This window comes from Equus quagga, chromosome 12, assembly GCF_021613505.1.
Source record: "Equus quagga isolate Etosha38 chromosome 12, UCLA_HA_Equagga_1.0, whole genome shotgun sequence".
Taxonomy (NCBI): Eukaryota; Metazoa; Chordata; class Mammalia; order Perissodactyla; family Equidae; genus Equus; species Equus quagga.
Window position 1 is genome coordinate 12,995,400 of NC_060278.1, and position 17,169 is coordinate 13,012,568.

A 17,169-nucleotide genomic window follows, 5' to 3' on the forward strand; every position below is an offset into this window, starting at 1 on the left:
ATCTGAACAGAACAATTACTAATATGGTGATTGAATCAGTAATCAAAAATCTCCCAACAAAGAAAAGCCCAAGAACAGATGGCTCCACTGGTGAATTTTACCAAACATTTTAAGAACAATTAATCACAATCCTTCTCAAACTCTTCCAAAAAATCAAAGAGGAGTGAACGCTCCCAAACTCATTTTATGAGGCCAGCATTACCCTGATACCAAAGCCAGACAAGGACACTACAAGAAAAGAAAACTACAGGCCAATATCCTTGATGAATACAGAAGCAAAAATCCTCAATAAAATACCAGCAAACTGAATTCAGCAGCAGATTAAAAGGATCAGTCACCATGATCAAATGGGATTTATCCCTGGGATGCAAGGCTGGTTCAACATACACAAATTAATCAATGTGATACATCACATTAATAGAATGAAAGAAAAAAGACTGATCATTTCAACAGACATAGAAAAAAACATTAGACAAAATTCAATAACCATTTACAATAAAAACTTAACAAATTAGGGCTAGAAGGAGTACACCATAACATAATAAAGGTCACATATGACAAGCCCACAGCTAACATCATACTCAATGGTGAAAGTTTGAAAATTTTCCCTCTAAGATCAGGAACAATACAGGGTACCCATTCTCCCCACTCCCATTCAACATAGTAGTGAAAATCCTAGCCAGAGCCATCGGGCAAGGCAAAGAAATAAAAGGCATCAGAATTGGAAAAGAAATACTAAAACTGCCTCTATTTGCAGATGACATGATTTTATATAAAAAATCCTAAAGACTCCACCAAAAACTGTTAGAGCTAATCGACATATTCATTAAAGTTGCAGGATACAAAATTAACATACAAAACTCAGTAGCATTTCTATACAGTAACAATAAATTATCTGAAAAAGAAATAAAGACAACAATCCCATTTACAATAGCATCAAAAACAATAAAATACTTAGGTATAAATGTAACCAAGGAAGTGAAAGATCTCCACACTGAAAACTATAAGACATTGATAAAACAAACTGAAGAAGATACAAATAAAATGGAAAAGTATCCCATGTCCACGGATTAGAAGAATTAATATTGTTAAAATATCCATATTACTCAAAGCCATATAGAGATTGAATGCAATCCATATCAAGATTCCAATGGCATTTTTTACAGAAGTAGAAAAAACAATCCAGGGGCCGGCCCAGTGGTGCAGTGGTTAAGCACGCACATTCTGCTTTGGCGGCCTGGGGTTTGCCAGTTCGGATCCTGGGCACGGACATGGCACCGCTCATCAGGCCACGCTGGGGTGGCATCCCACATGCCACAACTAGAGGGACCCACAACTAAAAATACACAACTATGTACCAGGGAGCTCTGGGGAGAAAAAGGAAAAATAAAATCTTTAAAAAAAAAGAAATTATAAACAAAGTGAAAATACAACCTTTGGAATGGGAAAAAAAATTTGCAAATGATGTATTTGATAAGAAGTTAATATCCAAAATATATGAAGAACTCATACAACTCAATGGCAAAAAAACCAAACCCAAATAATTGAATTAAAAAGTGAGCAAAGGACCTAAATACACATTTTTCCAAAGAAGACATACAAATGGTGAACAGGTATATGAAAAGATGCTCAACATCACCAATCATATGGACAATGCAAATCAAAACCACAATGAGATATATCACCTCACACCTGTTAGATAGGCTGTTATCCAAAAGACAAGAGATAACAAGTGTTGGCGAGATTGTGGAGAAAAGGGAACCCTTGTGCACTGTTGGTGGAAACGTAACTTAGTGCGGTCACTATGGAAAACAGTATGAAGCTCCCTCAAAACATTAAAAATAGAACTGCCATATGATCCAGCAATCTCACTTTTGGGAATATATCCGAAGGAAACAAAAACAAAAAACACTATGTCAAAGAGATATCTGCACCCCCATGTTCACAGCAGCATTAATCACAAGAGCCAAGACATGAAAACAACCTAAGCGTCCACTGACGGATGAATGCATAAAGAAGTTGTGACATACATAATAGAATATTATTCAGCCATAAAAAAGGAGGAAACTCTGCTATTTGCAACAACATGGATGGACCCTGAAGGCATTATGGTAAGTGAAATAAGTCAGACAAAGACAAATACTCTATGATCTCATATGTGGAATCTATTAAAAAAAAACAACAATAGAAAAGAAAGAAACCTAACTCAGAAAGAGATCAGACTTGTAGTTATCAGAGGTGGGGGATGGAGGGAGGGGGAACTGGAGAAAGACGGTCAAAAGGTACAAACTTCCAGTTATAAGATAAATAAGTTCTAGGGATGTGATGTACAATATGATAACTACAGTTAGCACTGCTGCATGGTATATTTGAAAGTTGTTAAGAGAGTAAATCCTAAGAGTTCTTATCTCAAGGAAAAAAACTATTTTTCCATTCTCTCTCTTTTTTTTTGGTATCTGTATGATATGATGGACATTAACTAAACTTCTTGTGGGGATCGTCCCACAGTATATGTAAGTCGAGTTACTATGCTGTACACCTTCAACTTACACAGTGCTCGAAGTTAATTATATCTCAATAAAACTGGAAAACAAATGGCACAGAGTTATAAACATTATTAAATTTTATTAACAAAAACTTTGTACATTTTCTTTAATACATGTGTAATTTTACATCTAGGTAAAATAACAACACATTCAAAATTTACCCTTTATACAAATTGTTACAGAATAACAACCAGTGGGTTAAATAAGTAAAATAAACCACACCGATTTTTTTAATTATCTACAAAAGATTTGACTTTCTTTAAAATTCCCCTGAACATATAAAAATAAATTAATTTTACTTTTCAGTTAAATCTACCAATTAGAAATATTACAAATCAAAATATCAATGTTATCTTATGAATTTTTCACAATACAAAACAGATTCACAAAACCTTATTTACAGAAATGAGGTAAGAACTGTGCAATGTTTAACCAAGAGACATATTGCAGAATTAACATGTTCTTCCAGCTAAGTACACAGTGGAGGTCTAATTACAGCTGGGTCTTTTCCACTAATAATTCACACATTTAAGAACAGTTCAATGATTATATCCGCAATCATTTAATTTATCCTCTGCCATGCTGTGACCCCAGGAGTGTGGCTATCCAGAGTGGAGGGCTGGGGTACACAGATTTCACCTGTTCCAGGAACTCCAGTGGTCAGTTATTTGTCTTGTTTTATTTGTCTGAAATCACTGTCAGTAAAGGGAAGCTGTTTAAATTACAACAAACCAACAAACCTCTTACCAAATCCACTCATTTTCCTTGTGACTCATTAGTGGATAATACCCAGGTAATCGTTGTGCCTGAGCTATCTGCAGTGGCATAGACAGTTTTTAATAAAGGCAGAGCCATGCGGAAGGCCGCTGGTGCAACACTGACTACTCCTACTACTTACAAGGATCGACTGCAGTACAAGCGCAGCTGTCTAGAGCCATTGCAATACAATGGAGGTGTAACAGGCACTTGATTCAGGCCAAACCCTACCAGCAGTTTCCAGAGTGGCCCCTCTTTTTGAAAGAAGTCTTTCACTTTGAATTGATCTGGTTCCCCCAGCAGCCTTAGAACTCACTTAACTCAAGGTTTCTTTAAAATATGAGTAGGTCAGAACACTAAAGGAAAAGCATTTAGCAAAAGAAAATTACCTTTAGCAGAAGCAGACATTACCATCCTAACTTGATTACCAAAATTGGCCAAATCCCATTAAGAAAAGAAATTTATATAACAGAGATTGCCAAGTCCCAGTTGGTGACCTATTTATTTGCAATACTTAACCAATAAAGCTCTAGTAGAAGAAATTGGACAGTCCCTTGAAATTTGTTTTCAGGTTTGACTCACAGAGCAAGCATACCGTAACCCAAACAAAAGATCAGATTTCATATTCCGACTTGTACAAGGAAATCAAAGAGGTTATAAATGGAACAAGTCTTTAGTTTTGCTATTTATCTCTCCAATTTATAACAAAATTAGTTGTGCACCAACCATATTAAATTTCTCTTAGGTTGATAAACTCATTGCATGTAAATTATTTCACTGACAAAGTTGAAATTTTCTTTCAAAGTTCAAAAAATCTGGGTGAGGGGTGGGGGAGAGGGGAATTCCATTTCAGTGCAACAAAGCAACAAGAAAATCAATCAAAGCCTTCCAAGAATGTCCTTGTGGCAAGTACTCCTTTGTGTGCGGTTGGTTTCTTGTTGCATTTCTTTATAGGTGTAGTAAGAGGACTGCAACAGCAGCCAGATGAAGTGCTAGAACAGCAGGATAGGCAATTTCTAGATGTTTCTCAAGGGTCAACTTTTCTCTTGAGCGACAGGCCCAGTTTTATCACTAAGTCTCTGCAGTTAAAACAAACAAAACCAGATGCATTAGCTACATCAACTTTTGGCCCACACTTGAGGTAGTATCCTCCTAACTGAAATTATAACTGAGACAGAAGGAGGGATATATGGTTATTCCGTTTTTTCTACAAGTTGGCAAGGCTACTTTTTCAACATGATATGAAGATACAAATTTACTGGTAAAACGTCAGTTGCTTTATACAAAATTCAGCAGCATATAAAGACAGACGTGCTCATCTGAGGGACAGAACTCATAAGGAATGAATGTAGAAATCATCCCTCCAAGTCAACTTTTCCAGAGAAGTAGTAACATGGTATTGTGAAAAATGGATTCTTTATGGACTAAAAGTCATAGGTTCTGATCCCACAGGTGCTATTTGTCCTTTGAGCTTTAACCTCTTTGAGTCTCTTTTTACTAATCTATAAAATGGGGTCACAACCTGTTATTATTGAAATCACACATACTGTTATATCCAACAAAAATGCCTAACACACAGCGGGGTGCTCATAAATATTATTTCCCAGCTTTGCTTTTCTTGATAAAGTAATAATACTCAATTTTATATAATTTACAATCGTGGTTTTCCATTAAAAAATACATTTCATATTGTATAACTCAAGAAAAGTTAGCTTGTAATTAATTCACTTTTTAACACAAGAAGACACTTGAGAAAGAGGAACAGTACAAAAAAATTTCTAAATTATTACAGAATCACTGAAATCTCACAAGTCAGCAAAACAGTGGAGCTGTGACCAGGTTTGAGACGATGACAGTATTCACAATCAGGAAGTCAGAAACACTGGGCAAACAAACAGCACTGAGGAGCTCATGAGAGCCAGTAATCCTGGATTGTGAACCAATTCTCATTACTAAATACAAAGTGCAGTTTCTGAAGACTAACAGCACAGTAAACAGCAAGCTTTCAAAGTAATGGGAAATAGCAAACATTGTGACTTTTAACACTGTTATTTGCCAAGTCTCCCACCTCATTCTTTCCCTTCTTCCTTTTCCTGATGTCCAGTCTCCATTCTATATCCCAATATCCTTCCTCTAACAGGGTTCTGCCCTGAACTGGAATTTAGGGGAAACATTTACACTCCAGTAAAGTAGACCTAATTGAAGGGGAGAGTTAATAGAAAGAAACAGCCTTAAAATGTGTGCCACTGTATGTCAAGTATCCTGTTCCTGCAGCCATTTCTACTTTATCATCACTCGTACATTGAAAGGGTAAGATGCTATCACTTACATAAAATTTTAAAAGAATTTAAATTCTATTACCAATGTAATTATGATTTATTTTCTCTTTAAAAGTAATATGATAGAATTGGATTGCCCTAAAACTTGTATTAATTTTATTATAAATATTATTCAGTTTTAGAAAGCACTTCAGAGCAAAATAATAAAAATATTCCTAAATTATCTAAACTAGTTCTATAATTAAACAAATAATTAAACAAAGATTCTCAAAAAGCACCAACTATTATCTTTTGATTGGACAGTCTCATACCACTTGCTATAGCTAAAACATATTTTCCTCTTGAAAACTGTTGAATTGTAAAACAGCCTTCAAACCGTACATGCAAATTCAAACTGATGTACTTAGGGGATATATAAATGGGCTCAGGTCCTTTGTGCTTACAACATCCAGCTGCTGAAACAACTGGCTGTAAGAAATCATCAGGGGAATAGTATATTTAAAACAAAATATAAGAGGGAGAGGCTGGAGAGATAATCATCTCTGATTGATCAACGAAATTCTCTTTTTTATTTCACTAGATATAGTAAAGCAGAGATACTTACTGTTACTTTCTGACTCGCATTATCGCCGTGGATGGTGAGAAATGGGTTGGTGGGAGCTGGGTGAAGTGGCGGCGCCTGAGTGCCTGCCAGCAGGTTGTTTATGGGTATTTGCGTTGGTCCCGGGATCTGCAGCTGCTGCAGCTCAGGCTGGTGGTGCTGCTGGTGGTGATGCTGCATTAACTGATACAGAAGGGCCTGATGCTGTTCCTTAGGTAAAAACATATGGGAGAAGATGAGTCCCCAGTCACAGAATTCGGCAGTCAGTAAAGCCCGCTTTTTCTATTTTCTTCTTTTCTTTAATATCAGATATTTAAATGTTAGTCACAATCATACTACTAAGAAAGAAAACAAGTATCTCATCTGGAAAAATACACAAGATAATAATCGTCTACTATAAAATGTCAATATCATCAGTGAACAGCTTATTTTCAAAACAGAGCAAACAAATACAGGAGACCTCTATTCAAATGGGGTTGTCCACGACCATCAAAGAGAATAACAACTTCAAGGAGTCACAGGGCATCTGTATTTGACTTCAGAACGCACTACGTGGATCAATCCTTCCCATAAATGTGGGAACTTAAAATAACTTTTAAAGTTTTCATTCATGCCAACAGAAAGAGTGCTTTCTTGATGCAGTTATGAGACGACTCTTTACAACAAGCATAGACTTCATTTCCTGAGTGCTACTATGTGCCAGGTACTGTTTTGAAACATATGTTTTGTGCTTGAGATCTATCAGTGGGGGAAAAAAAATCCCTGCCCTTATGTAGCCTACCCTGGGGGGAAGAGGGAGCAACAAACAAAAATGTTAGGATATGATTATTACTAAGGGTCAGAGGAAAGAGGAGTGTGTGCACGAGAGTCTGGCAGGGGTGGGGGTCATCTTAAATAGACTGATCAGGGTGGGTCTCACTTGGACAAAGACTTGGAAGAAACAAGGGAATTCGCTATGTGGATATGCAGGGGTAGGGTGGGGTGGGGTGGGGAGGGGATATTTCTAGCCAGATGGAAGAGCCAGTGCCAAGGGGCTATGTGGGAGCACATCTAGCATGATGAAGGAATAGCAAGGAGACCCGGAAGGTTGAGTGGAGTGAGCAAGCAGGAGGCGAAAGAAGAATGTGGGCCTCACTGTGGCAGGGCGTGAACATTTTGACTTTCACTCAAAGTAAGACGGGAAGCTAGTGGAAGGTTTTGAGCACAGAAGTGACACAACCTGACTCAGGATTTCTTGAAGGATTCAATGTGAGGTGTCAGAGAAAGAGAGGAGTGAAGGCAGACTGCAAAATTTTTGGCTTGAGCAACTGGAAGGATCAAGTTGCCAACAATAGAGGTAGGGAACACTACGTGTGGAGCAGGTCTGTGGCAGACCAGCAGCTCAGCTTTGGAAATGCTATGCTTGACATGTCTGCTAGGATATCCAAGTGGGGCCATCAGGTAAGAAGTGGGATACAGGAGTCTGAAATTCCAGGGAGAGGCTGGGATAGAAGACATAAATATGCACATCTAGATTGTACTTAAATCTACGTGACCGGAGGAGATGTCTGAGTTCTAGGACACTATAAAGCTGAGGAGAAGAGGACAACCCAGGGAAGGAGGCTAAAAAGGAATGACTAGTCAGGTAGGAAGAAAATCAAGATAGTGTGGTATCCTGAAAGCTGAAGGAAGAAAGGGTTTCAAGGAGGAGGGAGCGATCAACTCTGTTAAACGCTGCTGTCAGGTCAAGTAAGATGAAGGAGAACTGATTCCTGGACTGGCAATAGGAAGCCCGCCCGGGAGGAGCAGCAAGCAGAAAAACAGGGTAGCAGTTGGTCGGGGGAATAGGGTCAAGTAACAGTTTTTCTTAAGATGGGAGAAGTAAGTATGCCTTATAATAAAATTCTTGCCTACATAAAGTTCTATGCTCAAAAATGAACAAACTTCACCCCATAAATTTGGCTGACAAAGGAAAAAGAGTTTAAACTGCTTCAGTCCTTATGGTCTCTGAGCAACAATTTGTGCTAAAAATTCCTTAATCAACCATATTCTAGAAATCACACATCTATATGTGCTATTATTAGAGTAAAATCTTGATTAACAGGAAGAACCCCAAATAAACTGAATTTTAGTACTTCATATTAAGATGAGTCAAGAGATAAGAAAACAAGATCACATTTTAGTGTAAGCATTTAAGAATTTATATACACTCTATCTTTATACCACTGTAAGAACAGTGACAGTGAAAATGATAATCCAGAATAATAAATATTTTCCATATATTTTTAACTAAAGTAAGAAAGTAGGTAGATATAGTTTAGAAAAAAATTATACACAAAAGCTGAAACTCTGAGTGCATTCTCCAAGCAAACTCAACGAAGTGCGCTAAGGAAATGAGGCTGGAGAAAAGTCACACACCCTATCAACTTGGTCTCACTTTAAATTTATGATGACAGAGGGCCAGCCAGTGCTGCCCTTGCACGTGAGCCACACACTGCCACATTTCTAGGAGTCAATTTTTTCTTCTTTTCCAAGATATCTATTCCACACCTTCTCTCTCCTCTAACCACCAATACTCCTATCTCCCTCAGCTGATGACTTAACTTACCATTCTAATTGAAAAAATTAAAAACATTAAAAGTGGGTTTCCTCGACCTCCTATCATAAAATCCACCAAGAGCTGCCCCCGCCTGGCCTCTCATTACAGCGAAACGTGCCCTCAGCGCCTATCTCTTCCTTAGAACTCTGCTGCTCTGGTATTACCCTTCCTCTCTCTTGCACCAGAAATTCCCCCACCAACATACACATACGTTGTCACGCTCAAAATAAATAGAAACTACCCGCTTGGACCATGTCTTTCTTCTGTTAGCTGCCCATTTCTCTGCTTTTTATATTAAAACCTCTTGAGTTGCCTATCCTGCATCTTCACTTCCTCTCCTCCGATTTTCTTTTGACCCACTCAATGAGGTTTTTACTTCTCACCAAAACCACATTTGTCAAAAACCTCTAGACAGCCAAATGCAATGGTCAATTCTTTCTTGTCCTATCGGTAAGAAGGATTTTCACAGATGAGTCCTCCGTTTCTTGAAATATTTTCTTCTTCACATGGACCCTAGGACATCACTCTCTTAGTTCTCCTTTTAACTGACTGGTCACTTTTTTTGATATCCTTTACTAGATTACTCTCCTCTTTCGGGATGTCCAGGGATCAGTCCTTAGACATCAGACCTCATTCCCTACTGATCTCAATGAATCTTGAGATTCACATATGCAGCAATGACCCCAAATGTATATTTCCAACTGCATCCTTTCCTTGGACTGCAGACTCATATAACTGCCTAGTCCACATCTCACTTGAACTCTAAACACACATCTCAAACTCAGTATGCCCATAACAGAACTCCTGTTTTCTCTCCCAAATCTGTTGTTCCTTCTAGTCATTCAAAGCTCAGGAAAAGTCAACATCCAATTATTAAGAACTCTTCTTTTTTTTAAATGTCTGATAAACAAGTCTTGTTGGTTTTGTACACAATTCTGGACAGTTTTTCACCACATTTATTATGCTATTTTAAGACACAAACATCTCCTACCAGACTACTCCAATAGCCTCCCTGTCTCTACTTTTGTTACCATCTCGCCTCCCAACACACACAGACCATTCTCCATATAGCAGCTAAACCAATCTTTTAAAAATCTGAATTATTATCATCACATTTCCATTCAAAACCCTCCAATTAATTCTTTAAAATAATCCTGAAAGGGGGCTGGCCTGGTGGTGTAGTGGATAAGTTTGCACACTCTGCTTCAGTAGCCTGGGGTTCAAAGGTTCAGATCCCAGGTGCGGACCTACACCACTCATTGGTGGCCATGCTGTGGCAGCAACCCACACACAAAATAGAGGGAGACTGGCACAGATGTTAGCTCAGGGCCAATCTTCCTCAAGCAAAAAGAGGAAGACTGGCAACAGACGTTAGCTCGGAGCCAATCTTCCTCACACACAAAAAAATCCTGAACGAAAAAGTGAGGATATACTAAACAACATTTTTTTAAATTGAGATAATTATTAAAGCTAGGTGATTAGTTACTATAGTCTCTACTTTTGGTATACTTGAAAATTTCCATAATAGAAAGGTTCAAAAAAAAAAAAAAATCACCAGGGGCCAGCCCAGTGGTTAAGTGTGCATGTTCCACTTCAGCAGCCCAGGGTTTACCAGTTCGGATCCCGGGTGTGGACATGGCACTGCTTGGCAAGCCATGCTGTGGTAGGCATCCCACATATAAAGTAGAGGAAGATGGGCACAGATGTTAGCTCAGGGCCAGGCTTCCTCAGCATAAAGAGGAGGACTGGCGGCAGATGTTAGCTCAGGGCTAATCTTCCTCAAAAAAAAAAAAGAGAAAGAAACGAAAAAAACACACATACACACACACACAAAATTACCAACAGTTTTCCATTACACTCAAGATAAATCTAAATTTCTCGCCACAGATAGCCACGCAAGGCAGTCCGTGATCTTCTGGACCACATGGGCCACCCGTGTGACCTTCCCTCCTGTCCACTAGCCTCTCTCCTTCTGCAGTCATGCTGGCCTTCTTTCTAGTCTTCAAAATATAAACACACGCCCAATTGAGGTCTTTTACAACTACCACTCCCTCTCCCTCAAATGCACTTTCTCTTCTATCCCTCCACGTCAAAGAGCCATGTTCCTTCAACTTTTATTCAGGTCTATGCTCAAAAGTCACCTACTCAAAGAGGCCAGACCATCCGACCTGAAACAGCCCTCACCCCACTCTTCTCTATCTCCTTATCCTGCTTTATTTTTCTTCTCAGTACTTATCACTACCAAAAAGCATATATTCATTATTGTCTGTCTCCTCTATCAGATTGAAGCTCCATGAAAATACAAAAGTCGTATTCACACTGTTATCACCAGGGTCTACAAGAGTACCATAGTACATGTTCTCATACTTGTAAATGAATCAATGTAATGTCACTACAGGTATTGCAGGCTATACCAAATGTCAAAATGAATTATTTTTGAATTATGCACCCCATAATGTTATTTTATAAAGTGGGTAATCTATACCCACGCTGAGGATCTATTATGGCTTAGATAACTTGCTCCTAATAAAAATCAAATATCAAAAGGAAGAACTTACTGGCGTGAGCTGTTGAGAATTTAACAACTGCTGAAATTGCTGTTGATGAAGAAATATTTGTCTTTGCTGGTCAGAAAGTAATCCTAGTCCTGAGGCACTGAAAAATGATTAAAATTATTTTCTATTATATACCTTTAATGTTTTTTTAAATGTAAAATGAAACACAACTTTTCAATTTGATATTTATAAGTTAGTGTAAGTTTTTAATAACACTTTTTGAAAACAATGATGTATAGATTTATTATTTTCTCTCTCTATATGCAGGTAAACAAGAATTCACATTATCAAGAAATGTTTTGTTTTCCTTTTTTATTGTAAACCAAGCAGGCACTAAAGTTATTTTACCAAATAGGAATTTACATGTGTTTATAACATGCATATGTAATAATTCATTTTTAATTATTCAAGGATAATTTAATCCACACTAAGCAACACATATTTAAAACAAAGAAAGAATCCAAACACACTACTAATTGATTTACCCTAACCCTTTTAATGGTCCCAATGGTCAGTAAAACTAGGCACCAATGAAAAGAAAGCCAGAAGAAATAGTCTACTATATCCACTGCAAATCCATTTAAAATGATTTATTCCTCAAAAGTATGTTCAATATCAACATGGCTTTAGTCTCCTTATTTTGAACAAACATTCAAATGAAATTCCAGTACAATGAAACAGTGAGTCTCATTCTCTGGAAATTCAAGATAAATATTTGACCTTCATCCTATATCAAAATCTTTGATTATAAAGCTAAAGAAATTACATAGCTGAATTTTAAGAAACCAATATTCATATGTGATCCTCATTACAGTATTACTTTTCCTCAGAATTTATGATACATGAAGGCAATATACAAGGGGCTAAGAAAAATTAGCATTTAAAAAGACATCACTGATCAAGACCGAAATTTTCAGCACAGAATATATTTAATGTTTTGTTACTAAAAGCATTTAATTTTGTTTTAATCTGAGTTACTTAAGTTTCAAAAATAAATGGCTCTTGGCATAATATACTTAGTTTAAAAGTTCGGTGGATTTTAGTTTCTTAGAGTACATCTACAAGGAACACATTAAAAATCCCACTCTAAAGCATGGACAATGCTGGTACTATGTTGCACTAAAAAACCCAAAATACATTTAAGTTTCTTACCTGTTAGTCAGTGTAGCTGGCATTGGATGTGTTGCATTAGGTGGTACAGTTGTGTGGGTGAGGGGGTTAGGATTCTGGGATATTGTGACAGGGGTCTGAATAACCCCATTTAAAGCTCCTACAATGCCATTAATTGCCAGTTGGTTACCTGGCAAAGCTCCAATTATTCCACCCACTCCAGGCACGGCAGGAATGGTGGATGTTACAGTCTGCATTCCACCAGCCAGTGCCCCCACTGTCACACCATTGACCTGCTGCACTCCACTAACGCCTGAGCCCTGCTGAGCGGGGCTCTGCCCAGCAGGAGGTGGAGTAGACAGAGCTGACGAGCTGCTGGTGCTTTGTCCACTGGAGGTTAAATCCTAACGTAAGAAAGAATGGAAACCTCAGTTGTAAAGAACACAGCAAACCTGTTTAAAATAATTTTAAACCATTTAATGTGATATACTATTGTTCATAAGTAAAACACACAAAACCAACCACACAAAAATTACCTGATTTAATACAGGAAGAGAATTATCAGGTAAAAAGCTGTTTCCTAGATGAGGGCTCTTACTGCTGTTCAAGGAATCAGTAGTGGGAGCTAGAATAATAAAAGACAAAAAAACACCAAAATACCACAAAACCTGTTTACCCTGTTAAATTACATTATGTGTAAGATTAAAGGCTTATCTAAAAGCTTATCCTGAAGTCCACATTAAAAACACTTACATATTAATAGTTGCTATTCTTAAGGCCAGTTAAAATGGAAAAATTTCTCTCTCTATTGAATACTATGGCTTTAAATCAATAAAGAGATCATTATACATTTAAATAAATTTTATCATTAAATTAGGTACTAAAGAAGTTAGGGCAAGTTCAAGTTGATCACTTAACAGTATTCTTTATGCTTTTTGGAAATACCTATCATTCCTTCTCTACATCTTAATATAACTGGTGACCAGTTCCTGTTCGCGTCTTATGAAGAAACACTGAAAGTCTACCCTACTTTTCTTAGATACACAATAAATTATTTTCATACTTACCATTCTGTGCTGAAAATGCATGCATCTGATGAGACGGGCTGGGATTTGTCGTTATTGTTGGAAAAGGCACTGAGAGCTGTGCATTCAACAACTGAAGGCGCTCCTTTTTGGCAGTCAAGTTTTTAATCTGTTCCTCTAACCTTCGGTTTTCAACTTGAAGTTGGTGTAATGACTTCAGCATTCCTAAAACTAGCAAACAGTTGGATGGTTTTTAATAAAGACAAGTGAACACATAGAATTAAGTTATTTTATGGACTTCAGTGTCAATAACTTTCGAAAGAAGTTAAAATAGAAGACCAGAAATTCTGCAAAGCGTTTCTAAATGACTAGGTTTTATTATTTATATGTACTGTAGATATAAATATACCATAATATATTTGTACATATATGAGCATAAAGGGATACTGGTTCTAGATGTACCTTCTGGAAACTTTGCTGCCACACACCAAAAAAACCCACCCAGCTCGTTCAGGTAATTTCCATTCTCAAAGAAAAATGACAAGAACATTTTATTTTCATCAAAATAAAAGCCTAATCAAAAATACAAAGTGCCTGCCATGATTTTTCTTACAATTATATTTAAAACCGGAAAGAATCTCACCAATTTCCTTCACCACAATAAAGAGCACATGTGTGTGTTTGCTGACTGGTTAAACTAAGTATGCCAGCAGACAAGACACAGGGTGAGAACCTCCAGGCCCGGCTGCTCGGCATGCTGATGCGCACATCCCCCAGCAGGGAGCAGTGTGTGTGCACAACAGCCCCCTCTCCAACTCCCAGAGAGAGAGGCGCATCATCTACAGACAGGCGCCTTCCTGCCTCATCACCTCAAATACTGTTTCAATTCCTCCCACCACTGGGACCTTTCGACTGACAACAGAGTGCTGCTGTTATGCCACAGTGATGGACACTTTAAAAGTTCTACGTATTAAAAAGTTGTATTTGTTTAACACACCCTCAGGGTCTTCAAAAGACACAATTCTACTGGTACAGACACATATGGTCATTTCCCAAGGATTTAACTTTTATCCCTCCTCTTCAAGATCCCACAAAGAAATCCTTAGTGTACCCAAATGAGATGCAATAAGACTAAGCTAAACCTGTCCTCCAGCTATCATGTTTAAAGGATTATCCTGGCATGCATTTCCTCACAATTAGCATTTTTGGCCAGAGCACCATTCATAAAAACACCAAGTTACGGCATTTGTCCGCTAACAATAAGCAAAATGTTTTGTTTTGTTTTGTTTTAATAAAGCCTCAAAAACTTATATCCCAAAATGTTTTTAAAAAACTTTTTTTTTCCTCCAAAACTATACATCCTTAACACTTAGCCACTTCTCCAGCTAACTGCAACCTGCAGTGACTTTGCTTTTTTGGCATTTTTCGCCCATGGCCCTCCCTAATAATTAAAATTATAAAGATACTACATATGTATATATAACAAATGTCATTTAGTAAGTTAAATGATATATAATATATAAAAGTTATATATATATAATTTAATAATTATTCTTTTTCATTCAAATTGTAAAATCAAGAAGATAGTTGGCCATATTTGACTTATATGCATTTTAAAAAATAAATTCTCCAGAGGTAAGCAAGTTTTCTTCCAACTATTAAGCAAAGAGAAGATATAACTCATTCATTTTAGTAAAACTTAAAAATCGATAAGAACAAAGTACAATGGAGAAATAAAGTACCATTATAATGATTATAAACCGTAACAATAACCAGTAAATAGATAAGTGCTTTCTATAAGCCAGGCAATGTTCTCTACATTTTTTATGTCATTTAATCCTCAAAACAACACTATGATACAGGTACATCATTACTCCCATTCTCCAAACGGGAGACTAAAGCATACTGATACTAAGAAACCTGCCCAAGATTAAACTGTTCCTAACAAGTAAAGACAGGACTCAAGTCCAAGCAGTACAACTGCAGAATTTATTCTATGAAAATGCTACCTGATATTTTCTCATCATATTATATAAAACATATCATAATTTCACCGCTGTTCTTGATGAAGTGTGATTTCTGCATCTATCCACCTGTCTGTTCATCCATCCATCCATCCATTCACCTTTCTTTAAAGACAGGAAGAGAATGCTTACTGTCACCAGGAGTGCCCTGTTCCAATAGAAACTGCTGCCCTTCGCTCCACTGCCTCTCTAAAAGCTGCTCTATGCTGGCCGCTGCTGGAGGCAGATTTTCCAAACCGCTGCTGCTGGGTTGATCGTAGCGAATCTGCAAACTGCTTACAGGGGATCTGCGGAAAACATGAACCCTCAGGTGAAGCAGAAGGAGAACATTTTGAAGGAGAGTGCACTCACAGTCCTCACCTTATGCTGACTCTTCTCCTCTACAAGTTTTCTAGCCCCAGTCTGCCTATGCTAGAAGAACGATAAAACCGTAATCTACCCTAAAATTTAGTAATTATCATTATTCCTCCTCAAATTGTAAATTCAAGGGAAGAGCTGGCCATATACTTGATTATTAAAAACCACTGGAAAATATAAACCAATCACAAATAATCTCTGAAATAGGCTGTAAAAAGAACTTGATACAGCTTCATAAGACAAAAGCGAGAAAGAAAGGATTAGAAGGACTTAAAAATAATTAGCCAGAAGAGAAAAGAGTTCCATCATTCTGCTTTAATATGCAAAATATCAGAATAACACTGTACAAATTATAATAATGTAGGGAGTATTTTAATTTAAAAGCAACAAAATCTCAAATAGTAAAAGTTTTTAATAATTTTGGAGTTTTTTGTTATAAATTCAAAAACACTTATTTTCAGTATTAAGAAACATTATCAAGACCAAAGTAATTTCTACTTGAGCCCTTTCCATGAATCTTTCTAAAATGTCTTAGATCTGTACTTCAAATGACAACGACTTAACTCTTACAAAACAAATACTACTTATATTAAGAGAACCCATAATGTTCTCTTATCCACTTTTTGTTTTAAATTAGTAAATGTGGCCTCTTCCGGTCTCCAGCCTCCATACTAACCTAATACATTAGTAAAGGGCCTTAGAGTTTCCAAAGTGTTTCCACATAATTATTTCACATGATCTTCACAACAACCTAGTGAGAAGTCAAAACCTGGTTTATTGGCTCCATTTCTATATGAGGAAACAAGATGGGGCTTTCATGGCTTGTCCAAAGACACTGCTGGTAAATGACAGAGCTGGGGCTAAGACTCAGGTCTTCTAACAACCCACTAGTGTTTTGCCACTGCCTTAATATGCTTCTCTATAAAAATCTCTTTAAATAAGAAGTTAAACAAATGAGGCTTTTTATTTCATATGTAAACATCATGTGCTACATACAGTTGGCCATCCCTCTCCAAACAGTACATTATGCCAGGATAATTTAGGCTATTACATTTCAGGCTGATTTTTAAAGGGTAATATAAAGCTGGAATACATGCTAAAAATAATTTAGTACCATTCATTGTGTTAAATCCATTTAGCTAATGAAAAACAACTACACTAAGCAAAGTAGCACCAAGGGATCTTGAATAATTTCTGGGTAGCTGGCATGATATTTTAAGTTTAAAAGGGGAAAACAGAAATGCCTCCTCACTAAACATATGAGCAAAACTCCATTAGCTTTCTTCTTTGAACAGAAGTCTAAAACAGTACAGAAGTTATCAGAACAGAAAATTACAG

General features: G+C 37.1%; 1 protein-coding gene across 16 annotated transcripts in view; it reads right to left on the reverse strand.

The window, feature by feature from the left end:
• Window positions 1-2,627: 2,627 nt before the first annotated feature.
• The window catches only part of MLLT10 (MLLT10 histone lysine methyltransferase DOT1L cofactor), a 257,846-nt gene continuing 243,304 nt past the window's right edge, over window positions 2,628-17,169 (reverse strand). For 15 of the 16 annotated variants that reach the window (XM_046678439.1, XM_046678438.1, XM_046678444.1 and 12 more), the window contains 7 exons: window positions 15,607-15,761; window positions 13,493-13,681; window positions 12,962-13,050; window positions 12,468-12,829; window positions 11,319-11,415; window positions 6,186-6,392; window positions 2,628-4,381 (listed from right to left, as the gene is read on the reverse strand). In XM_046678439.1, coding sequence (XP_046534395.1) covers window positions 4,337-4,381; window positions 6,186-6,392; window positions 11,319-11,415; window positions 12,468-12,829; window positions 12,962-13,050; window positions 13,493-13,681; window positions 15,607-15,761 — 1,144 coding nt within the window. In that variant the 3' untranslated portion in view covers window positions 2,628-4,336. The other variant, XM_046678440.1, reaches the window with a different exon arrangement.